Source organism: Stenella coeruleoalba, assembly GCF_951394435.1.
Source record: "Stenella coeruleoalba genome assembly, chromosome: 12".
NCBI lineage: Eukaryota > Metazoa > Chordata > Mammalia > Artiodactyla > Delphinidae > Stenella > Stenella coeruleoalba.
This window is the reverse complement of record NC_137158.1, coordinates 49699621-49726725: the sequence shown is the minus strand read 5'-3', so window position 1 is coordinate 49726725 and position 27105 is coordinate 49699621. Positions and strand designations below refer to the sequence as shown.

General features: G+C 38.4%; 1 protein-coding gene and 1 long non-coding RNA gene across 4 annotated transcripts in view; one reads left to right on the top strand and one right to left on the bottom strand.

Moving 5' to 3' along the window:
* The window catches only part of LOC307195528, a 719283-nt gene that overhangs the window by 667898 nt on the left and 24280 nt on the right, over window positions 1-27105 (bottom strand). The window lies entirely within an intron of this gene.
* Window positions 14738-19855, top strand: LOC307195417 (glycerol-3-phosphate dehydrogenase 1-like protein). The gene is made up of 2 exons (XM_079939496.1): window positions 14738-14911; window positions 16616-19855. The coding sequence occupies exon 2, from the start codon at window positions 16708-16710 to the stop codon at window positions 17761-17763; it is 1056 nt and encodes a 351-aa protein (XP_079795622.1). The 5' UTR covers window positions 14738-14911; window positions 16616-16707; the 3' UTR covers window positions 17764-19855.

The window sequence follows — 27105 nt, the reverse complement described above, 5'->3', positions numbered from 1 at the left end:
GAATGGAAGATCAACTACCCCCTCCATCTTGCCAATAATACACCAGCAGGGGAATCAGATAAGTGCTGCCTGCTTCTGCCAGGCAGAGATGGAAGAACAGCTTCCAGCTAGGTCCCACCAACAGCTCACAGTGGGGGAATCAGAGCATGCTGCCTACTTCCTCAGGACAGAGGGTAGGAAGAGATAGTGGAAGCATGAAAGGCAGGAAGGTGATTTTTCTACTGGTGTTTGGCCAGAGTAAGGTGGGTATTGCCGAAACAATTTTCTATTGTTAAAACACACTTTTTCAGTACTTTGCCTAAAGGGAAAAATTTCCTTGGAGCCTTTTTATTTTATTATTATTATTTTTTTGTCTGTGTGTTTGACAGTTCTGTGTTGGAGGCCTCTGCAATACTCTGTCTGAGATATATGGGAAGCAATGAGGAAATCCAGAGAAGTCACCACTGTGTCATTCCTAAAGTTCTGAGGTCCTTAGGTTGCCGACCTTATTTTCACCTTTCAGTTTTCCTATGCTTGTTGTATTATATCCAGAGATTTTTAGTTGTAAGAAGGAAAATTTGGGAGGAATGATGGGGCTACTTCATTTCAGGTGAAACAGAAACACTGCCTCTTGGCAGAACCAGGAACATGCCCTTCAATTTATATATATATTTTTATTGAGGATTAATTAATATACCATATAATTCACTCATTTAAAGCACATAATTAATGGTTTTTAGTATATTCACCGAGATGGGCAACTATCACCACAGTCAATTTTAGAACATTTTCATCACCCCAAAAAGAAATCCCATAGGCACTAGTAGTCACTCTTCATTTCTCCCCAACCTCCCCAGTCCCAGGGAACCACTAATCTACTTTCTCTCTAAATATTTGTCTTTTCTGGACAAATGTTTGTCTATTCCATTTTATATGAATGGAATAATATAAAGTCAGTCTTTAGTGACTGATTTCTTTCACTTCACATAATGTTTACAAGGTTCATCCATGGTGTAGCATGTATCAGTACTTCATTCCCCTTTATGTCTAAATAACATTCCATTGTTTGGATATATTATATTTTGTTTATCCATTCATCAGTTGAAAGACATTTGGGTTGTTTCCATTTGGGGGTTATTATTAATAATGCTGCTATGAATATATGTGTATAGGTTTTCATTTCTCTAGGGAGTACACCTCAAAGTAGATGTGCAGGGTCTTTATCATAACTCTATGTTTATTCTTTTGGGGAACTGCCAAATTGTTTTCCAGAGTAGCTGCACCATTTTACATTCCCACCAGTGTTATATGAAAGCTCCAGTTTCTCTACTTTCTCTCTAACATTCGTTATCTGTCTTTTTTAGTATAGCCATCCTAGTGTATATGGTTTTGATATTCATCTCCCTAATGACTATGCCAACTGAAAAAAATTGCACAACCTAAAGCTTGAGAATTATGTTTTATTTGGTGAACAAAACGGAGGACTTAAGCCCGGGATTCAGCCTCTCAGATAGCTCTGAGAGATTGCTACAAAGAGGTAAGGGAGGAGCCAGGATATATAGAAGTTTTTGCAACAAAGACCAGGTAGTCGGAACTTCAAAACATTACTGTTAACTAAAGAAAACCAGATATCTCAAAGAATTTGGCACTCTTCTACGTATAGGAAGATGTAAGAGTTGAACTCATTCCTTTGATATGTACCATAGCTATCTAGGACCAGTATCTTGTTCTTTTCGCATCCTGAGTCCCCTCAGGGTGTACCACTGGGGGTGGCTGCAGTGGTCGAGGGCTTGGCAGCTGGCAGCTGGTTTGTCTCCATCCTGAGTTCCCTCAGGGCTCACCATCTGGGTGGCTATAATGTGATGGCTTGATGGCTGCAACATCCTTTGTTTACTGATATGGCAGGCAACATTTTTTATTCACAGCTAATAATACTGAGAATATTTTTATGTGCTTATTGGTAATCTGTATATCTTCTTTGGAGAGATGTCTGTTCAGGTCTTTTGTCCATTTTTTTAAATTGTGTTAAATTGTCTTTTTATAAATTGAATTGTAAGACTTTACATATTCTACAGGCAAGTTCTTTATCAGATATATGACTTGATATATATGAAACATGATTCTATGAGTTCTCTTTTTACTTTCTTAATAGTATCCTTTGAACCACAAAGGTTTTTAATTTTGATGAAGTCCAACCTTTCTTCAATTTTTAAAAATCAAGTAGAATTATAATTAAATCAAGTAGAATTTTTTCCTTCAGTAGTATATACACTATATATTCGCTTGTCTATCTTTATTTGTATTATTTATTGAGTAGGTACCTAGAAAACTTTAAGACATCCTTTAAAATTTTTCTGGGCCATCCTTTAAGCTCTTTAAAGAGCACCTATTGGGGATTAAGCTTGCATGACTATTATATCAATACATGGTCTGTGGGGGCTTTTTATTTTATTATTTTATTTGCTTTTGTCTTTTCCTCCTAACAGTTTTAGGAATATCCCCAAATATCTACAAAATTTTTGGTCTACATGTATAACTTTGTCATGAATGTAAAATTCAACTGTCATATGTGGCGGTGGAGAAATGTATTAATCAGGGTTCTTCAGAGAAACAAAGCCAACAGGATATATATTGGAATATAAGAGAGTGCCAGTGTCTGAAGGGAGGAGACGAGGATGTCTCAGATCAAGCAAAGACAGTGAATATACCCTTCCTCTGCCTTTTTGTTCTATTCGGGCTCTCAAGGGACTTACGTGATGCCCACCCAAATTGGTGAGAGCTATCTTCTTTACTCAGTCTACTGAGTGAGCTCTATCTTCTTTACTCAGTCTACTGATTCAAATGCTAATCTCTTCCGGAGACACCGTCACAGACACATGCACAGATAATTGTTTACCAGCCATCTGGGCATCCCCGTCAAGTTGACACAAAAAATTCACTATTACAAAAAACTTGTGTATAGTCATCATAGTTGTTTGTATTTAGGAAAGGACCAAAATCCTGACACGGAAGTCACACTCTGCCTGAGCTAGATCTGGAGTTCAGAGAGGTCTCCAAGGAATTCTCTGTAGGTGTCCTGGATGCCACCTTGTGCATGGCATGAGGCCTCTGCTACAATCTTCCCATGAATCATGGAGAGCTACCAAACCATGCAGTATTAACAGCTCTGTGTAACAACAGAGATAATAGATTCTGAAAACAGTAAAAGAAGGTGATCAATATTCTATTATGTTTCATGGTGTTTGATTTTCAAGAAAAATAAATGCCAACTAAACTGCTTTAAAATGAGATGCACTCAAGGGAAAAAAGCCTAAAGCTTGGACCCAAAAATCATTTCCTAAAACAATTTTATAGGGGCATAAAATTCCAACATTATAGCATAATGTGTAATACTATTTTATAGTGTAGAGTATTAGTTTAGACATACACTTTGTTCAGTAATAGCTTATTGAATATATAGGATGTGTGAAGACAATAATAAAATCATGAACATTGTAAAACATAGATTTGAAGGTGCATGCAGTCCCTCACCCTGAGATTTTACAAGCATAGTATTTTAGAATGGCTTGCCTAGAGTTTTGTAATTTATTGATCAGGGATTAAATAAACTACAAAATAAACTAATTAACTGAGTTCAAAGAATGTAAATCTTATTTGAAATGTAATGTACCTAGTATCCTGGAATTGCAATTACTACTATATATTATAGAACAAATTATGTATAAATATTCTCCCAGTATATTCCCTAGAAATATGTTTTTCAATTTCTTAAAACTCTCCCCACACATTGTTTGGCTGACCAATTAACTAGCACTTACTATCTACTTTAGAGATGTTAAAAGAATAAGAAGTAGGAAATGAGTAGTTTGAATATGGGCTTCTTAGAAAGGAACAGCTCATGAAATTCTAAAGGTATAAATGAGGCAGAGGATGTATATTCTTTAGCCAGTGACCTTTGGAGCAAAGGAACGGAGGGCAGTAGCAGTGGCCTAAAAATTGTACATAGGACCCTGGCATCATTCTTTTATAAAAATCATTTTTTTTACAATTTATAAAAAAAATCCATTATAGAAATTTTAAAATAACAGCAGATTATTACACTTATAGATATATATAGTTTATATATAAAAATAAAATCATAATCTTATGTCTGGGTATATATTACTATCAAGTGGATTTCCAAACTGTTTTCAGTGTATGTAATATTAATTATATAGAAAGTATATAATACATTTCACAGAATGGCCCCATGACATTGTCACCTTGGCCCCAAGTGGCATTCAGCTCATCTCTGAGCAGCAGCTATAGTCCCTCCCATCTTAGATACCAACACAACTTCAAGCTGTCATTCCCTGGCCTTGCAGGACTATTAGTAAAGACGTCACTGTGAAAAAAGGAAGAGTTATAAATGCCAAGAAGGGCTGAGCTATAGGTCTTGAAATACCAGCATTTTCAGTTTTAATAAGTGAGATTTACGAATCCCAAGTATACAAAGATATAACTTCCTTTATGTTGTGTTTTATTGAATTTAAGACACCATCATTTGTAAGATGCACTGTTATTTTACGTACCATTAGGAAAGAAAAATCACTGCAAACTAAACTGTGATATGTCATGGTTTGTGAGCTGCATCTCAATTTCAGATATGTTAAAATGTGAAAAAAAATGTATGTCTTGGAATCAGTGAACTAGGGTATTTCTATAATTGTACTTAACTCTCAACCCCCATTTTTATTGATAACAGAAACACTGATCTTTCCAGTTCAAAGTAAACTCTGTCTTTTCTGGATTTTACTCAATCTCATTTGGGCAAACATTCAGTCAATTCATAATTCTCCTGGAGATAGTTCAGAGGGGAGGTCCTGCTTATTTAATTTCAAGGGGTTATACCATCTTAGCCTCAGACCTCCTCAGGCCATAGTAGCCTCAGCTGAGATGTATCACAATCTGTTTTGGACATCAGTGGCCCCTCCATGACCTTTGTTCTCCTGGTCCATGCATTCTCTGCCCAGCATGACTGAACTGCAGGATGCCTCCAAGTCCTCCAGCCCTTTTGGTTATCACTCAAGAAGCTCAGGCACTGCCAGCTGACATCCCCACCCTACAGTGAGATGCAGGACGCAGCTGCGTATACATCTCTCTCAACTAGGGCCATGTTTCTGCTCTGGCTCCATCCTGGACTCACAGCTTCTTGGGAAGACTTGTAGTTTGTCCTGATTACAACCTGGGTGAAAATGTTTAGATCCCTCTTCTTAATAGAGGTCTCAAACTTTTCTTAGATTCTATTATTCCCTCCAACACAGAGAACTCCAACCTGGGAATAAGCCAGGGATATACCCCTTTCTCAGGGATTCACAACAACTACTTTTATTCTCCTCTTTTCTCAACTTCACTCCTTCCCTCAATCAACTGAGTGTATCTTTACTCCCAAGGGCAGAAAAATCTGACCAAGTATTCAGACTAAACAATTATTTGTGCCAGAGTCATGGCTTTTGATGACATGTGTCAGGTGTCTTCTTAGAAGTTCGAATGGCAAGGATTTGACTTTTTCTTATTCTGGTTAATCCCTCTCCCTTAAGGCAGCTCATATGGAAAGCTAGGGAGAAAGGAGCAAGGGAGCTGAGCAGTGGGAACAAGGAGAAGAAATCTTAGGGAACATGTCAAAATACAATGCCACCAACAGTGATTCTGTGATACCTGGCCATATTCTTCCTAAAACACCTGAAGGAATTAAGCCTCTGCTTTCTGAGTATGCAAAATTTAAACATATCTTGGGTTAAATTTGCTGGGCAGATACTTTTCGAAGGAAGTTGTAGGGCTAGCAAAGCATTATACATTACTTCAATGGTGTGCTCCAATTCCAACTTCAATGGTGTGCTCCAATTCCAAAGATCTGAGCTATTGGGTGTAACAATTGAGATAAACTCCAATGTATTTTAGGAGTTATTCCACTATTGCCCGTGACAGGCAATGGAACTATATGTAACAACTCTACAGTACATGCCTTAAGAACTACTGTGCTCCTTCTGAGAAAATCCAGGTTGCAGCATATAGCCCACAGAATTGACTCCACAGAACCCCTAAGCCATCTCTATTGCACTAGGAAAACCAACTTCGCAGAGTTTGAGATTGTAGTGAATTGATGACAAAAACGGCCTCAATTCTCTACTCTTTTCTTTATCCATAACTTTGCTACATGACTTTGAATTTTCTCACAAGAAATGAAATCTGTTTCCCCACTGCTGGTATCTAGACTGGCCTTATGATTTGATGTGGCCGATAGAAAGGGCAGAAGTGTCAGTGGGCCACTTCTGAGCCCAGACTTCCAAAGCTCTTACATATTTCTACTTTCTCTCTCTTAGAACTCTGTCCAGTACCATGAGAACAATCCTATGCTAGTCTGCCAGATAATGAGTTGCCCCCATCAACCAAAAGCAACCAAACATCCTATTTCAGGCAACCCCAGCCATTCTGAGCGACTCACACCCTTGAGCAAACCCAGCTAAGATCAAATCTGCCAAGCTGACCCATCGGCTCAGGAACAATAATGAAGTGCTTATAGCTTTTAGTGCTACCTTTAGGGGTGGTTTATTATTCAGCATCTCTATAGAAGTTAATACCTAGGAGGGGATGCTGCCTTAATAAAACGTAAGACATATACCATTGGCTTTGGGACTTGGTAAGAAGCAGAGCCTGAAAAACAAATAGCAAACTATTGGCAAATTTGGAAAAATGGTGATGAAATTATACTGGCGAATGAAACTATGGTGACCTATGTTACACAGTAGCAAGACAGTTGACAAAACAGTTGTCTGGCTTAATGGAAGATGTAAAACATATCCAATGAACATTTGGATTTCACTGAGGAAGTCTCCAGGCAAAATGTTTAAAGTGTTTTAGCTGCATGTGATATGACACTGGAAGGGAAAAAAAGATAAGATAAAGAAATAACTAACCAGTTTGAAAGCAGAATTTGGAGGAAATATCATGAACCATAACATAGTGAGTTGGAAAGTAAAACTGTTTCTCATCACCTGTTTCCTTAGCCTGAGGGAAAAAGTGAAATCAAGTGTTAAAGTCTGTGAAAGAATTAGGTGGTTCCTAATAGATCCTCTAACTTAAAAAAAAAAGAACTGATCAGAATTTTCAGAGTTGGTTCTACAGAAGTCATCCCAAAGTAGCACCAAGTCTAGAGAAAGTGGAATGTTTGGGTTTTGTCCAATGTAGTGAAATTTTATTCAATTCGTAGACATATCAGAAAGTTGTGAAAACACCACTAGCCTGGATTAAAAGGAATAGACTGTTCAAACTGTAAAGAGGTCTTGGCCTTCAGCTTGCTGTAGAAGGAAGCAGGCTACAAAAGTGAATCTGCTAGCCAAAATGAGCTGTTTCTTCAGAGGTAGTCAGGGGGTGATGGGTAAGGAAGGATGAACAAGTAGAGCAAAAAGTGATGAAAAAGGGTGGACTGCAGTGCTACTCATAAGAAGCAGCAGAGACAAAGCGGCTGAGAGGACACTCCCAGGGAGAAGAACCCAGGTCTAATCAAGCAACATCCCCAGCCTCCAGGGGAGGAAGACCTGGCAGCATGTTTCCAGCTGGAATTCAGAACTTCTGCAAACCACTGACAGCTATGTACTTCCCGTTCTTCTCTTATTTAACAGGAGTGTTGCCTGCAGTTATCTTGTTGCTATCTCTGTGTTAGGTATGTAGGAGGTAGTTAACTTGTCATTTCAGTTCATAGGTTTCTGTATCAAAAGGAGCTACATCTAATGAACCATATTTGAATCTGATTTAGATCTTTAAATTGTGGAATTCAAGTTTGATGGCATGATTGACTAAAGCTTTTGGGGACCTGGGGATGAGGAGGCAGAAGGGTGTTTTACTAGAATGGCCCCAATTCTCTCCCCAACCTCTTTTATCCACACCCTTTGCAATGTGACTTTGCAGCTCCTCCCATCAAGAAGTGGATTGTATTTTCCCTGTTGAGTTGATCCTGCCAAAGAATTGTGGCAGAAGTGATGGCATGCCAATCTTGAACCTAGACCTCAAGACATCATACAAATCTCTCTCTCTCTCTTTCCCTCTGTCCTTCCCTAGCTACTATAACAACCTAGGCCAGTCCACTGGAGGGACAGGTGGCCTAGTTATCGTTCTCACTGTAGACAGTAGCCAACTAGCTCCCAAACATTTCAGGGAGGAACAGATGCACCAACTGACAGCAGATTCATGAGTGAGCTTAGCTAATATCAGCCAAGTCTGGCCTAGCTCGGAAAAATCATCCAACCAACTTACAAGCTTCATGACCAATAACAAAATGCCCATTGTTTAAATCATTAAGTTTCAGATGGATTGTTGCACAGCAACAGTTAACTGATACAGCATGATACTCCACCAGGAGGATCATAAGGAAAATGTTGTCAATATTTTTCTATCAATTCTGAGACATACCTTATATCTTTCTAAAAAAATTACTTTTCTATTATCCATAGTCAGTTTCTGTTGTTTGCATCTAAACCTCTAATTTTTAAACTAATCATTCATAGATTATAGACAATGAATATTTTATAAAGTTGAAATACATACTTTAAAAATTATGACATTAATATTATATATACATAAAAAGAGAGAGAAAGAAATGTTTGGAAGGATCTTTGGGGAGGTGGTATGTCTTCTAAAAAAAGATTTATGTGTAATTTAATAATTCCATCACTTAGTTTTTCTTCAGTAAACTTCAATTTTCAAAATTATATCTTCAACTTTTAATTTTAAAATCATATGCATAACCAGTTCTTTCTTTCTAAAATTATATCTATCATTCCATATATATTGATAGAGAGATCTGAGAGCTATGTGTGTGTGTATCAGGATTTGTGGTTATTGTGCTTACAATATGTTAAACAAACAAGTGACTCCAGTCAGTCTATTCAAAGATCAATCAGTTCGGGTAAGACAAAGATTCTCAAACTTTCTCTCTCACCAAATACACTGATCTATTGAATTAAATCAACATAATAAAACCTATAACTCTATGAAACTCAGGATTAATCATATCAAAAATATTCACTGATGGAAAAACTCTAATAAAACTAAAGGACATATGCCCTCATATTTTCCAAACCTTGGGGAGGAGAAACAAAGCACAGCATAATGTGATCCTTTTTTCACTTCCTGTAGGACCAACATTTTTTAATCCACTCATTCTTCATGAGCATCATCTTATGATGATCCCAAAGAAGATATAGAGCAACACTAATTGTGGGAGATCAGATTTTCATTGAACAATTCTCAGTAGGAATTTTGTAACTGATTCCAGGGAACAAAATCAGAAATTCAGAGAAAATCCCTAAAATATTAGTCTTTGTTTTTTTCTAAAACAATTTAGTTTAGGATAATCAATCATTTTCTTAGGATATGTAGGAAACATAGAACTCTGGATTACTATCAAATCAAAATCGTCTTCTGAGTTTTTTTTAAGTTACAATTTACATTTACTTATTTCCTCTTCAGGTAGGTCATGCTTCACAGTTTACAGGCAAAAATAAGGTCACCCTACCAATCTCAAAACTCTGTTTTATCTGTATTTACTTACAATAGTGTAGGAACTCTTCTTTTTCCCCAAATTTCATACTAATCTATCTAGGAGTCCCTTAGGTACTATCTCTGTACATCTGACCTAGTGTTCTCTGTTACTATGTGGCTGGCAATCAACATTTCCATCTTTTGTTGTGCTATCTCACTGCTATACTGGTACTTAGGCCACAGATGCCCATTAGCAACATACAAGCAGAAGCAGATATACTGACAGTGTAGCCAGGAAGAGTCAGGGAGATTGAAGATGTCTTCATTGTGGTTGCTAGTTTGGGCTATCCTGGCATCCTATGCCCTCCTGATGGTGCCATTTCTCCCTTGTCTCCATCACTGCTGCTGGAACCAATGACAGTGATGATATGTTTTCAAAGATCAAAAGAGATTTTCATTAAATGGTATTTTTAGTTTTTACTTTTAGCTTTTATTATTCGCTCACTCTTATTTTAGGTTTCCACCCTAGAGCCCAGCCTGGGAGCTGACTGCTCAACTGGAGGCACCACACCCAGAATAACACTTTTTATTTGACTTTAACTAAGGCAATGTGCCTCAAATCTCTTCTGTTATGATGGCCCTTCCAGGAAGCAACATAATTCCTCATATACATAACCCCCTGATAAGACCTTCAACTATCCAAGCACACACAGGCAGGCTATATAATTCAAGAATAAAATATAGCTTGGGCTCTAGTAGGGTCTCCTCCATTTTCATTACAAAGCAAGTGAAAACAACAAAAACCCAACAACTATGGCATTGAGTTGCTTTCTATTTAGTTGAAGTAGGTTTTTCTATGTGTCAATACAGGCAAATGTCCTGTAAACTTTACTATTCATAAAAAGCTCATCTATCATGAGTTTATCATGTTCCAAACACTACAAAGTGCTTTATAAAGAGCATCCCATTTATCACCTTTTCAAATGAGAAGATTCAGGTTTAGAGAAATATTTAGTAACTTGACCAAAGTCAAGAGTTAATCCAGGCCTGCTTGATGCCAAAACTCTTTGTTCTTAATCACTGTGATCTAAAGCAGCAAGGGACATCTCCTGCAGAAAGAATGGGATTTTGAACATGAAAACCACTGATTTTCTTTCATTTAATGAGCAATTATTACATTCTTATTTATCCTTTAATCTATGCTAGACACTTGGAAGGCAACAAGCAAGATGGCCTACGCCTTCATGAAGCTTACATTCAATTTTTTTTTCTCCCATCCTTCTTGACAGATAATCCAAGACCAACAAATGCAACTTCAGTAGAAGGGAAGTACAAGAATTCAGACTATCCTCGAAAGGTAATGAAGCATTTGAGAAATATATACTTCTTAGACTTTCTTGGAAGCTACAGAATAAACCAAGGATCAGCATCAACATGCATGAGCTTTGTTTGGTGCAAGGTGCAACACGGAAATGCATCTGAGTTACAATTTAGCATAGTCCTGAAGAAACTCAGTCCTTTTGTTAGTAAAAATGTCTAACTTAGATCAATTAATATACAGAGCCATCTACAGAATGATGAGTTCACAGTGCAATTCCAAAATGAATCCATTTCTGCAATATCTTCTCTGCCAGCTAATGAATTTAGAATATACTATTTGCAAAAACAAAAATACTATCTTTAAAGTAAATCAGGCCTCGGGGAATCTCTGGTTTATCGTTGATATATTTCCCAAATACTAAAATTTCTTAAACTTGCATTTGAAAGAACTAAAAGAAAAAGTCAATGCTCTTTCTCCCCTCCAGAAATATTGGATATTCCCTTCAATTACTGACAAACTATATAATATCTTAAAGAGTAACTATATGTGCCAACTGGGACTTGGAGGGAGGGAGGGGAATTCATTTATGTGATCTGCAAAACAAAGTCAAAAACTTTAACCACATTGATTCAGTAAGATTTTCAAAAACAATAACAAAAAGGAGAGTTTCCTTGACTTGTTCTGTGCTTCAAGAGAACCATTCACTACATTAGAAATAGGAGGGAATTCCTTGCTGGCCCAAAAGACACAGAACCTGTATTTCATCTTCTTCCAGTTAGAAAAAACTGTTCTGTTATAATATTATGTCTAAAATTAGAATGAATGAAAGAGTAGAGAATTGAATTAATTTATATGGAGGAGTAAAGTCTGTCATGCAATCAAGTGAGATTGGCTAAGTGCCTTACCATAAGTAAAAAAGAGAGCAAGCAGCAATGCAGAAAAGACCCCATAGATTATTCTACATTTTTATAGCTTAAGTATGAGTCCCTTCTTCTGAAGAAAGGACTTTAGTTTCATGTAAGGAAAGAATGTCAAGATTTATTTTCTTCCTACTAGTTCAGTGTATAGCAGGCATTTAGCCTCCATGGTACACTCTGAAGGACTGATCAAATCTCACCATCACACCCATCCCCCATGTGTCTGAAATTCCACTATTAGCAGTTCAGTCCTTTGGATCTGGTAGGATTTTGATTTTGAATGCACCATGGTCTTTTGTGGCCTAACCTGTATAATTGCTTCTGGCATTTGTGAATTTCTCTTTAATTTCTCTTCTGTATAGAACTTTGCATGTGTTTGAATTAGCACTTAAATGATCAATTAAGGTAGAGTGCAAACATGATTTTAAAAATTAGTTATGAAAGTACAGGGAAAGGTCTTAGATTTTGAATAGAAAATAAGCTAACGTGCAAGGTCATGATATCTATCCCTCCCATTTCAAAGATATGAAACTATTCCATTTTTAATCACATAACCTTCAGGAAATTATCTAGACATCCTATTTTGATACCTAAACCAATGATCAACAGCCATCACAGACAGGCAATTTCTCATCTAAAGGATAAAAAGTTTTCATTTGGAAGCCTAAGTCTACATCTCTTCAGTACAATTTAAACACTGTGAGCATTCACTACGGACCAGCCACTATGCTAGGCACATCAGAGAATATAAGATCAGACATGGTCCCTGCCCTCAAGGGAACCCGCATCTTCTGAAGGAGAGAGATACAAATTCAAGCAGTTCTAGAGCCGGGCAGACTGTGACAAACGCATCAGGAGAAGTATAAACAAAATATTAGTAATTAGTAGAGAAGGTCAGAGATACATATCACCTTAAAATTGGGGCAGTGGAAAGATCTTTTAGAAAAGGTGAAATCTGCTGAAAAATCTAGTTTGTGCCAAAACAAGACAGGAATAAATAAGACAATGCCTGCATTTATGAAAACTCTCAGGCTATCAGGAGAACAGGCCTTGAAAGTACTACAGCAGACCAACATGGGAGAGTGATGGTGTGAACAAATTACAGTACCATGGAAGAGAAGAATGTGGAAGATTTGTCCTTCTACAAGGGTTGGGGAGGGGTCTGCCTTGAAATGGAAGTAAGTTTTGTAAGGTCGGGTCGGATCTTAACAAACGGCACCGCGAAACAGAGGAAAGCTACAAGTGAGCTTTATTAGGGAGCGCTCCCGGGCGAGGTTCACTGGTCCGAGAGAAAGGGGCCAGAGAAGTCGCACCCAGGGCGAGGGTTGGGCAAGATTTTATAGGGGAAGAAGGGAAAGGGGTGTGGTGAATCTGGGAGGGCGCAGGGTATTCCTTATTTGGTGGTCTTTTCGGGTATCCTGGGGGACCGTTAGTCCCGCCCCTCGAAAGGCGGGAAGGCTGGGCTGGGTTCAAAGTCCCCAGGTCAGTTCCTGGAACTGGGTAGTCCAGAATGTCTCCAGGTCAGTTTCTGGAACTGGGTGGTCCGGAGAATTTCGGTCTGATGCAACCTGTGAATCTGATTGTGTTCCCCTGCCTCGGGCCAGTTGGCCTTACAAGTTTCAGGAGCTAATGAAGGGGAATGAAGGACATTCCAGGCAGCAGAGTATCACATATTTGAGGAACGGCTCTATAATAAGGGTGTAAGTTTCACAAGGGTAGATGAGAACGGGGATTTCAAAGACAAGGGGATAAACAGCAGTTCATTATTGTCTACAAAAGAAGGCTTTGTAATTGGAAGACAACTGTTGACTCAAATTTGAATTTTGTTCTTCCTGGATTTTATTTTCTAATTCTTTCATTGCTGCCCTGGCTGAGCTCTCTCATGTTCCATAAATTCATCTTGAGGTTGAAATTCACATTTCCCTCTATACTAAGAGCCTGGCCACTCATGGCCTCCCAAATTCAATACACAATATATATATCAGTATATTTCAAGTCTATTCTCTACTTGACAAAGGCAGAGGGACTTCTCTGTCTACAAAGGTCATATGGTTTTACCTTGCACAAGTAGGTAATTAGTCTATCTCTTCTATTTTTAACGCATTCTTACCATTGTTCTAAATAGCCCAGACTGGAGCATGTCCCCACAGGCCACCACCACAGTTTGTGTTATCAGGCCAAGTTATAAGATAATCACCATAGCACTTCTGTTGAAACTTTTCTCCTTCCTCCCCACAATTCCTCAGAATGGGTACTCATTGTTTCTTACTCATTGTTTCTTTCAGGTTTTGTTTTGTTATTTTAAGTGCTTGTGTTTTGCCCTTGCTCAAGAAAGCATCTGCTCCATAAGCTATTCATCAGAAACCTGTGGTTCAAGAAGTTGCAAAGACCTTCCCCGGATTACTGTTATCTCCCTTCTACATGAGGGTCAGTTTCCCCCAGGAGGCACCAAGTTACGGTTTCTGGCCTCTGGCCCACCAGGTAGTAACACCTCTGCTTGGAGGCCAGGAACAGCTGGCAGTACCTAGGATTAGGCAATAAGTAGTTTCCACAACCGGCACTCTGAAAGCAATGCAATTACTTGCTATTTATCCTTGCCTTTACCGTAATGCTGTTTTAACTGTACATGGTTCTAGCTTATGGCTACTTTCCAAGAAAGTCACTGTCTTGCTTGTCCATTTATTTATTCACTTAACAAATCCTGAGACCACAAAAAAGAAAGATATAAAGAAAACAGATATAACACCATTTAGTGGGGGAAACATGCAATATCAATACATATATAAATATATAATATAATGATATGTAATAACTATATATCATGTTAGGCGGCAAATGCACCAATGGAAAAATAAGCAGGATAAACAGACCGAGAGTAATGGGAAGTGTTATTTTAGATAGCGTGACCAAGGAAGGCCTCTCTAACGTGGTGATATGTGGGCAGAAACCTGAATGAAGTGAACAGGATGAATATCCAGGGAAAGAGCACCACAGGCAGAGAGAACTCCATGCGCAAGGGCCATGAGGTGGAGCATGAATGTGTGATCCAAGAACAGCAGGGAGTCAATGGAATTGGAGTATGAAGAGCAAGTGGAAGGACATGAGGTCAGAGACTGGCCAGGAGCCAAATCCTGAAGGGCCTGTAGGCTTTGGGAACAACTTTGCATTTTACGCTGTAAGTGTGATGAGAAGGCAGTGCCCACCCCACATCCTCCCGGGTCTGAGGGAGATACAGGAATCACAATGACTGCAAAGTCTAGACGTGCCATTTACTACGACAGGGAGAAGCAGGTAGGGCCTGAGGTGGGGAAGGAAATGAAGATCGGTGAGTGCCTATTCCACATTACGGGGTGATTATTGGCTCTTTATACACTTGAATCTTCGGAGTTTTCTTCCCAAATCTGCATGTACAATCAACTTCCAATTATTTGGGTCAAGGGAGGCAAGTAACAAGAAGGACAATGGAAAACTTATTTACATGTTATGCAGAGCTGATTTCTGACACCATTTTGAAGTAGGCAAAGTTTATGAAGTTTCCCAGCCTTTGAGTTCATCTCTTCCACACCCCACCCCAAACTTCCTGCTCCACATTGCCCCAGATTTCTTCTAAAGACATGTAGTATCCTCGTTTTCTGTTGTGTGTGTGTGTGTCTGTGTGTGTCTGTGTGTGTGTGTGTGTGTGTGTATGTTTCTGTCTCTTTCCACCTCTCTTTCTTTCTGCCCCCACTCATCACCACCCATGTGACTATGGAAAGGATCAGGTATCAGTCATTTACATCTTAGGATGAATTGAACCCCACATATATCTCCCTGCAGTATTTGCCCTTTATACCTTGTCTCTAATTATATGCTGAATATTCCCCTTAAGGGAATGTCTATTTAATTCTCCTCTTAAAAAGCACTGATATGTTTAGACACCTACAGATTTCACCTAGATGTAAGACAGGATATAAAAATAAGAGTGATCCAACACAGTATATACCAGGGATGCTTCTTAAATGCCCTCTACTTCCCCAAGAAAGAAGGCAAAAAGGTTTAAAAATAAAGCAGTCTACTGGGTAAAGAACAGTTATCTCTTAACTACTGCTATGATGAATGTAACGTGTAAATAACAAAATATTGTCTGAAGTGTTGGGATGAAGGTTAATTGTCCAAACTGATCATCAGAACAAATGCCCCTAAGGCAAGTACCTGGAACAGACCAGTAAAGCCAGGAGCTACCAGGGATCCAGGAACATGACTCCAGGGAGCAATAGATCTGGAAAGAGTGCAAAAATATCAGAAAGAATTTCTAAGAGGAGAAGCCACTAACACCACAGCTGTGGTTAGTTTTTCAGCTTCATGTTCATATATGTGGGCACAGTGTCTTAAATGCCCCAGGGCCAAGGGAAGATCAATACCCATTGCTAAATCATATTTACCTTAAGTTAAATGCTTCTAAAAGAGTAAGTTCTTTGAATTCTAACTTTATGGCTGATTTTTTCATCAAATTATTCATAAATATAATTAAAAAATGAAAGAACTATAGGTAGAATACTATTAATTTTTTGTTTCATTGAAGTATAGTCGATTTACAATGTTGTGTTAGTTTCAGGTGTACATCAGAGTGATTCAGATATATATATATATATATATATATATATATATATATATATATATTCTTTTTCAGTTTCTTTTCCCTTATAGGTTATTATAAAATATTGAGTATAGTACCCTGTGCTATACAGCAGGTCCTTGTTTTTCATCTATTTTATATATAGTAGTATGTTTATGTTAATCCCAACCTCCTAATTTATCCCTCCCCACAGAATACTATTAATTTTTATCTGTACCTATTAGTTGATACTCCTTTCAATATTACTATCCTGTTACCTTTTAGGTGAAAGTGAATAGGCCTGGGCCGAGCAGGCGGAGACAGGCGACCTGCTGGCTGGGGAGGTGCAAGCCAGGCTGCATAGCTCCTGCCTGGCCATGGCAGCATCACCCCTGAAAGTGTGCATCGTGGGCTCGGGGAACTGGGGCTCAGCTGTTGCAAAAATAATTGGTAATAATGTCAAGAAACTTGAGAAGTTTGCCTCCGTGGTCAAGATGTGGGTCTTTGAAGAAACAGTTAATGGGAGAAAACTGACAGACATCATAAATAATGACCATGAAAATGTAAAATATCTCCCTGGACACAAGCTGCCAGAAAATGTGGTTGCTATCCCGAACCTCAGTGAGACTGTGTGGGATGCAGACCTGCTGGTGTTTGTCATCCCCCACCAGTTCATTCACAGGATCTGTGACGAGATCTCTGGGAAAGTGCCCAAGGGCGTGCTGGGCATCAGCCTCATCAAGGGCATAGAGGAGGGTCCCGAGGGGTTGAAGCTCATTTCCGACATCATCCGAGAGAAGATCGGCATTGACATCAGTGTGCTCATGGGAGCCAACACTGCCAATGAGGTGGCTGCTGGGAAGTTCTGTGAGACCACCATCGGCAGCAAGGTAACAGAGAATGGCCTTCTCTTCAAAGAACTTCTGCAGACTCCAAATTTTCGAATTACGGTGGTTGATGATGCAGACACTGTTGAACTTTGTGGTGCCCTGAAGAACATTGTGGCTGTGGGAGCTGGGTTCTGCGACGGCCTCCGCTGGGGCGACAACACCAAAGCTGCCGTCATCCGCCTGGGGCTCATGGAAATGATCGCCTTCACCAGGATCTTCTGCAAGGGCCAGGTGTCCATGGCCACCTTTCTGGAGAGCTGCGGCATAGCCGACCTGATCACCACCTGCTATGGGGGTCGGAACCGCAAGGTAGCAGAGGCCTTTGCCAGGGCCGGAAGGACCATTGAAGAATTGGAGAGGGAGATGCTGAATGGGCAGAAGCTGCAAGGACCTCAGACTTCCGCTGAGGTGTACCGCATCCTCAAACAGAAGGGGCTGCTGGACAAGTTTCCACTGTTCACTGCAGTGTACCAGATCTGCTACGAAGGTAGGCCCGTTCAGGAGATGTTGTCTTGTCTCCAGAGCCATCCGGAGCATATATAAAGTGAATTATGCAACATGTCAGGGAAAGGCCTGCCCTTCCGATCAATCATTTGGATTCAGTGGAAACTGGGACTTGCCAACAAGATGTTTGCAGCATCATAACCCCATCATGGATACTATGAATTTTTACACGTTCATTTTTGAATTGTGAGATGAAGTTCATTGGCTAAGATGTTACTGGGCAACAACTAGATGCACATATGTGAACGTGTGAGCGTGTGTTCCTTTCTCATTTTGTGGATGTTGCTATCAACCAAAATTAAAGGCCCTTTTTAAAACTTACTTTTGAAATTTTCCCACTGTGGTAGCTTATAAGATTGGAACTATCGCAGCTAAAAGTTTTGGATCTAATTCATATGTATCTCAGTGAAGGTATTTTTTTTCTCATTCTCTTGAAGTTAAAATTTAACCAGCATTAACATGGTAGAGTGGCAGAGTGAGTGGGTTCAAAGATCAATATACTGTAACTTCTAAATACTATCTCAGACCCAGCATAATTAACTACTTCGATCGTGGGTTGATTTATTATTTTAAACAATTACATATTTTTAATAGGTAATCCACTTATATATATTCCTCTTACTACAGTTTTCTGCATTTTTAGCCTCTTTTCTCTTCATTAGCTACCAGAATGTACTTTCATAAAGGCTCAGCAGTAGCAGAAGACAGAAAACTCATCTGGGATTTTCCTGCTGTGACTGAAACATTCTTCTGATTAATGACACTTGTATGATGCTTTTTGTCAGGTAGTACTTTTGTGCAAACATTTCCTTTGAGCCTCACAGATCCCCTGAAAGGGGGCCGCTATTATTCATCATTTAAGATGCAGTCACTATGCCTGGTTGCCTGGTGAGTAGGGGCAGAGCCAGAGTCAAGCCCAGTGGTCCTCCCCCTACCAAGGTGCCAGGACCTGCTCAGACATCACTGGGCTGGTTTGACCTCCTACTAATTGGCTGTAGGATACACAGCCTTTACTGAGGCCATAGTCGGGCTTCCTGCAGCTGAGGTTTGTGTGGGTCCTTATCTAGAAGGATACCATTCAAAGTGTGGACCTCTCTCCATCAGCTTCACCTGGAGTCTCTTAGAAATGCATGTTCCCAGGTCCCAATCCAGACCTCTGAAGTGGGATCTTGTATCTATGCTTTGACATGTCTTCTGTGTGTTCATTACAATTTGAGAACCACTACTTTAGAAAATTTACTTTAGATTGACATTGGCATTTCTCAAACCATGTTCCATAGGAAATGAGTGTCCTGGGACCCAGTGGTGGTTCCGGTGTTCCCTCCAAAGGTCCACTGAGTTTGGGAAAAGCTGCATCTGTACACCCCTCTTGAAGGGGTAGAATGTATGTTAGTTTGTTAGTGGAACCTGTTTATTTAACCCAGCAAGTCCCAGACATATAAGATTATGGAGATTTCTTTTGGCAAGAAAACCTACCAAAGTTTCCAAGGTACACTGTTCCTGGCTGAGGTGACCTTAGGACAGCTCAAGTATATGTACGAGTAAGTGAATGTCAACTTCACCGAAACACATGTTGTGTGGACTAAGTGCTTTTAAATCTAGAATTAGAATGGGAATTACTGTATCTCTTAAATGAGATTGGCTTCAGGATAACATTACAGTTACCTTACATAGCACTTGATAAATATTAAGGGAACCTATGAATATCACTTATATATTCATGGATTTTCAGTCACTTTGAGATTTTGATCCTTTTTTATTTTCCAGCTTGGGACTTTCTTCTTCTATACTTGAACTGATTTTTGAATAGAATTTGCACGAGTTTTTTTAAACTCCTGTATACAGAAGTATGTGAAAGCACACAAAATCATACAAGTTTCATTGATTTTACTGCCACTGTTAAGTCAATTTTTGCTTGTCTCATAATTAATCTTTTAAAAAGTTTGTACATAGGTAACGAAGTGTTACTTTTTAAGATACATAACAGGCTGTAAATTAATTGTGGTGTCTATTAAGTAGGATAATCAGATATGAGGAATTAGGATTTTGTCTTTTGTATATTCTCATCTGCATTCAGCTTCCTACTCTGGGTTTTGTACTTGAGCGTTTTTTCTTTATAAACGCCTTATTACCACTCTGAAGTCTCTGACTGTACCACTTGAACATACTTATAATATTCCGCTCATATGGAAAAAGGTAAATTTTATGTTTGTGCTTTGCTAACTGTAGATGTTTATTACTCTACAAGTTATCTATTTTTATAACTACCTGTGGTCCACCATTTATTTTAATTCATCTTTCTTACTAATTATGGTAATAGGGAAGAGAGAGACATCTAGAAAAGAAGCTTAATTTATACTTTTTCAGCCAATCTGTGAATGTAAAAACTACACTGTTGCCTTGCCATAATCCAACCTACTATAATGTGAAACAAATATCTGCCTTGAAATCCATCATAGCAGGTGGAATTGAGCTAAACTCCTTCTGGTTTTTCATTTAACTCACCTAGAAAATGGCCCCATGGCATTGGCCCAAGGAGCAGTGAGGTACCACTGTACAAAGGAATCTTCAGTTTTTCCACTAGTGCTAATCTAAGAGACTTTTACCTACACATGTACTATATTTGTTTACAGATTATAGGTCGATATGATTTAAAAGTCTGATTTAATAAACATTTAATCCCCCAAACCTATGCTACTGATCCTATTTTTTAATCAGCTTATTTAACAATTTTATTTGTTTAGGTAAGCTTTTTTTTTTTCCTCCCTGAACTGGGTTTCATTGACAACAATAAAAAGGCAATTAAAAAAAAAAGTGAATGGGTCTTTCCCCCCTTTTCTTCATTTTCATGTACCCCTGGACTCTAGTAAATGAATTAGTAAATGGATATTTCTTTTCTTTTTCTAAGAGGAATATATGTGGGCACAGATTAAAATGTGTTCTAACAGAAAATCAATCCCACTAATGACATCTGACTTAGTATTGGAAGAATAAAAGAACTATAAACAAAGAAATCCCCAATGAGGTATTTACATCTTCTTAAAAAAACAAGCAGAAAATACTTTTAAAGTTGCTGAAATTAACTTGTTACCCTCAACCCAAAGAAAACCTGTTTGGTTAGGTCACCAAACCTGAGCAGAAAATATATCCACACAACTGCATTACAGCAGCCAATATGGCTGCCAGGGCCAGGCTGAAGTACAAAGCCAACACTGAATAAATAATAACAAAACCATGACAACTAACAATGCTCTATTCCTACCTAACTCTCAAAGCCAAGGTGACTTCACCAAAGGATAATCTTATGACCTGCATTTTTTGTACAGTTTCAGAAATAGGTATGTCCTAAAACGCCTAAAACCTCTGACTAGAGAATGACATCATGGGAATGTGCTATATATATATATATATACATATATATGCATATGTACACACACACTAAATACATATATATATTCTATAAATATATTCCACAAACATCTAGAAATATATATATAGTGTGTGTATAATATAATGTATGGATATATACAATGTGTGTGCATACATGTATTTACTTTTTAACATTTTATCTCTCATTTTAAAAGGGTATGTTTCTTTTGATCTGGGACAAAATAAGGTTATAAACCTGATCATGTTGTAGTTTTGCCTTGCATATCAGATAACTTAGAGAAAAAATTAATTCTTTTTTTTTTGAAAAAATTAATTCTTAATTACATCTAGTGTTCTTAACCTACGTTTTTAATCAAATTTTCTCTCCCTCAAATTTCCCCATCTTCATTATTTAGATCTTGGTTTATTAACCTAATTCTACTGATTGTTTTGCTGATGTGCCTATTTTTATAAACTTCATATCTTTTGTGTTTGTAAGTATAGTATATATAAAGAGAGAGAGAGATAATATGAGATATATGAGATAATATAAGTATACTTATATGTATATATCATAAAAATAGGATAATAGCTATTATTGACTTACACTTTGTACTGAAAGTACTCTGCTCTTTCTCAAGTGAAATCTGAGAGTGGGCTTTGATATGGAAGAAGGGATTTGAGGTACAGGAAACAAAAAAGCCAGCACCTAGATGGAGGTAGCAGGTGCTGAAAGCACTCTTCTTTGTCATGTTAATCACCAGTCAGCTTTGTCCAGGGAAGAACTCTGGTTCTGAGGAGGCTCAGGTGGGTAGAGAAGAAGCTAAAGGAGAGTAGGTCCTTAGTAGTCAGGCGATTGCCAAATGGGAGCTGAAAATTCAATTGCCCCTAATTGTTCTAGAGCAGGTTCTGGAGCAAATTCTAACTCAAGAGCCACTGAAGAAAGAACAGAAGCCCTGCACTGGCTCTAGAACTTCTTTGTCTCTTGGAGCTACAACAGTGGAAAGGATAATGGATCAGCCTCTGTGGCTAAAAGAAAAGCAGTCACACTGAGTTTTACTCCACAGTGGGGTAGAGTTAGATAGAAAATTCCTCACCGAATGGAACTTTCCACTCTTTATTATCTCAAAAGAATTTTCTTGCCAATAGATAAAATATATTTCACATTGTTTAATAGAGGAGATCAACTCAATTATAACCACTCAACTCAGACCACATCCAAAACACCTTGCTAAGCCACTGCAATTAATGATTGATCTCAACCAATTTCCTGGTTCTAATTATAGTTGGCCAGGCCTTGGTGACACTCGGGATCTTCAAGACCGTGAGCTGAGAAAAACCTAACAGTAAGGCAAGGCCACTCTGGGAAGAGATCACTAGTCCCATTGGAGCACAGTAAACTTAAAAGTAGTCTAGGCATGTTGCCACATTCCCCAAATCTCATTTCAAGGAGCAGGGGAGGGCACACAGAACAATGTCTAATCAATGAAAGAGTTGTCCAGCCTAGTTGGAGGCAGAGTAAGATTATGAAGGTCTATTTAAGTCTCTTTAAAGGATGCTGGAAGCGGGATCCAGGCCCAGAGAGAAAAACCTGGCAGGAGCTTAGAAATAAGGTTCAGTCCCAGCCAATTCCATGATCCAGAATTCAGTCGCAGGAAAAAACTAGAATGAGAACCAAAAGCCAAGAGCCCATCGACAGAAGATCTGTACAACAGACTGGCCACACTTACAGTGGGATGGCAAGGTAAACAGAGGTGAAGATGCTGATCTCTGCTTTGCCAGACACTGAATCACTGTCACATATCAGACAATGTGACAGAATAATTACAGATCATTCTCCCTGGTAGGAAGAAGACCCTCAATGTATTGCCAGTCAGGCTTCTTCTGGTTCAGGAACCAAGCAAGGAACAAGCCTGTGGCTGGCAGGTCTGAATACCAAGAGTCGCAGTTCCTGCGAGCATCTGATATTGTGCCTTCCCTGTCCCTGACACAGAGGCATCTGCCCAGGGGGAGTGTGAGACAGCCCTACAGAGAGACCAGCCAGAGCACAGGGAGCACCACAGTGGGAAGAAGAACACGTAAAGGAGACTGATCAGTTCAGGAGCTCAGTCTTAAAAAAGGGAATGACCTTCTTCCCAGCATAATCATACTGAATTTCAGGCTATATTGATGCTACAAAGGATAATTTTATCATAATTTTTTTATGAATAAATCAGGAACCTTTATTTTCTCTTTAGAAATTTTTCCATCTAAATATTTTATATAAGCTCTTTTTTCTTAAAAAAATTCAACATTTTTATAATACATCAGCCTGATATATTTTATAATACATGCTGTTTGAGTTAATGAAAATCCTGAGATGAAACTTATTACTTAAATTATTTTAAGGTACATTATACAGCTTGTAGGAAACTGCCACTTTCCTCTCAAGATAAACCATTTCCCTCTGGTTTTGCATAATTAAGACTTGCAATTCATAAAGTCTGGCATTATAAATCACTGTATCCCCTTGAAACACAACCAGTCAATTGTCTTCCTCAACTAAACTGCATTGAGTTGCTACTTTGTAGGCTATTATAATCCAAGATACAAACTAAACCAAAATTAACTGTACATAAAATCTATTTCAAAGAAGTTTATAAATTTATCACCTGAAAGTTTTAAACAATAAAATGAATATGCAAGAAAAGGGGAGGTTTAACATGAAAACCATTATAGGGAATACCTTTTTATAATTAACTAGTGACTACATATTATCCAACATTGTAACTAAAGTATGAGATACCATAATTAGAAGTAATGAGTTTTATTTTTTTAAAAAATTGCACACTGTGAGCTTTTTCTTTTGGCAAAATAACAGTCTGAGGAAGGACCAGACCCATCTGATCTATCTCATGTATCTACTCTATGAGAAGAAAATACAGTACCCTCCATTTCCCTCATGAAATTATGAGGGAGAAAGTGAAAAGTGAACTGCCCATACTCGCACAGCCAGGGCAGGCTTCACGGATACGCAAGTTGTTCAGTCACCCAGGGTACCAGACTTCAAGGGTTCTGTACTTGATCTAATGCTCTGCTGTCACCATCTTGAAATTCTTAATTTTTGAACAAGGGCTCCTGCAATTTCATTTTGCACTGGGCCCCACAAATATGTAGCCAATTCTGCCTACAAAGAGGCCAACTACAAATCAAGAAACATCATCCCAATTGCCACGTGATGTAACATGTACCTAGTGTATAGTATGCAAACAGGAAATGTTCACTGAATGAATTAAGTCAAATGTATTCACTAGTTTCCAAGATAGATTTTAATCCAAACAGTTGAGTTTCTTTAAATCGTTTTATAGTAAAAAAAATCAGAGAAAGGAAACTTCCCCACTGATAACCCTTTCCCATGTCAACTTATCCATATTATTGTTATTCTCTTCTCTTTTTTAGCAACAGATACGCAAAGCTTATTCATCTGTACTGTGTGTGGCCAGGTGTCCTAATTAGCAAAAGCACAGCAGAACCCTGAGATATTCAGGCAGCCCACCAGGACTTCTTTTACATGAGGATCCATTTCTGTAGACTTCTTTAAGGAAACACAAATGGTAACTCTGTAATTTGGTGGTTAGTTCTCTGAGGTCCTCGAGCTTGCACACCCTTGACTCCAGGAAAGCAGTGAGTCATTCTGTTTCAGCAAAAGCTAGGAAAGTGATTTGATTTTGGCAAGAAGGAGTGCTACATGGGTAAATGTCATTCAGATGCACTTCTGTAGGCAGCTTTGGGACTCCTCCCCAATCCATGTCATCTTACATGTTACAGCACAGCATCTACTTTAGGGGCAGGCCTAAGTGGCTATATTTTTATCATAACACCCTGCTCCTATGGCCGCAGGTGACTGAGCAACACATGGGCACTAGTCTCGAGGGCAACTTCTTCCCTGAGACTTTGATCTAAGACCTACAGAGCTAGAGTCAGATAGCGGGAGCTTACCCTGAAACGTCATGCAGAGGTGGGACCAGAGTGACCATTTCTGACCAAGTGTGCACTAATTTTTAAGTCATAGAAAGCTAAATTGCACAGATAAATAAGAGAATTTATAAGAAATAAGAGAAGCAAAAGCCAGAAACCCAGAGAGAAACAGAGAAAGTAGCTGTCTCTGTTCCTAACAGCTTTCCAGTTTCCAACTCCATTCTCACAAGCCCCCGCTTGTTTTCATGTTTCTTATATTAAATAAAAATCCTTTCACTAAGCTAGCTTGAGTGGGTTGTGTTCCTTGCGATCAAATGTGTAGTACAGCATCCCTGAAGAATGTATTCTAAGTTATTTGACAGCACTTACTGTGAAACTGAAATACCAAACAGCTGGAGTCACCAAAAATACACGACCATCTAGGGTTGGCCATAAGAGCTCTCATTAGATTGGAAAATTTTTCTTCTCTCAATCTCAAGAAAAACAGAGTCAATTATACAGTCCTGTACAAGCTGAAAATCTTTACCTCCTTCCTGTGTGCATTTCAACTGTTCTAAATGCACCCACCTCCTGCTTACAGACCGCTCTGTTCCTCTCCTATTACTGAAAAGAGGGTAGGAAGCCCAGCCTTTTCTAGCACTTCCCAGAGTCCCAGGACTTGGGTAGCCAGAGCCTGAGCACCAGCATAAGCCATGACAATGATACCAGTTCCCCAGAAGTGCCCTGGCACCCAAAAGAAAGAAAAGAATCTCAAGAACAGGAACAAAATCAAGCAGAGGTCTATATTCAAAAGCCAATCCAATGGTCATCCACATCCTTGCTTATTTATCCTCATGATTGGTACAATCTGAGAAAGCAAGGAATCAATGCTCTTGATGGCTTTTTGTTCAATTCATTTAAGGTATTTGCTGTAAGCCTTCTCATTATCTTTTCATACTGCTTCATTGTCATCTCCCCCAATATACTTTCAAAGGCAAGATAATGCCAAGAATAATCTTTTATCTTGCACAACATTTGGCACAATGCTGGACACATAGAAGGTATTTAAAAGTACCCATTCGACTTAATTAATTGAATGACTAGTTCCTCAAATGGAGTTAACTAATTTTTATTCATCACGTTGTAGAATCTAGCCCAGTATCTTGAAAGAGAAAAGAGAAAAGTGTAAAGCACAAGGGGAAAATGCTTCACCTACCCTAACCTCTAAAGCTTAATTGATCTTCAAGTGTTTGCTGAATTTTCCCCCAATATTATTTGACTTTTTCACAACATGGATTCCTGCCAGGCCAAGCTTGAAACAGATTACTTCAGCCCAGATGAAGTCACACACACACACACACACACACACACACACACGCATGGGTCATATTGTTTTTGCCTAAAACAGATTCTTTGTTGAATTTCCCTTAGCACAGCACATAGCATATCACATAGCTGTCTGCATACACTAAGCACTTAATAATGCTCTGCAGTTTTAAGTAGCTGTGTGTCCCTAGAGAGTCTTCAAAATATAGCCCAAGACTAAGAGTAAAAATGAAATCTCAATGATAGTTTCTTTAAAAAAATACCAGAAAAGGGATGCCAATAGCTATTTCTCCTTGCTACTGGCCAATGTTTTTATACATTGTTTCTAGGTAATATGAAGAAAAAGACCTATAAATTTAGATTTATAGTCTCTAAATTTCACTCAGGTAGATGTGGGTGATCTGGGAGGTAACTGTAGAAAAATATACCCGTGTAAATTTTAGAAGATTTTACTTATATTTAAGCCTTTATTATTCACAGTTCATTATATTTACCATTTTCCTTTCATTTAGTAAAAGTATTTAATGATATCTTAAAGGTCACAATGAAAGTAATAACAAAAAATAATCCTGGCTGTTCCTGAGAGATTTTTCTATTTTTTTATTGCTGAATACAAAAATTAGAGTAAAATGTCTAAACTATTACTAAAAAATACATTTATTTTTATTGCTAATAAGATTTTTTAAATTATCACACAGGTCTTTCTTATAAAATGAATAATAAAATTATACATATAAGTAATTAACCATG

Bases quoted from the DNA above. Each gene is read 5' to 3' on its own strand.
- LOC307195417 (XM_079939496.1), top strand. From the start codon at position 16,708: ATGGCAGCATCACCCCTGAAAGTGTGCATCGTGGGCTCGGGGAACTGG.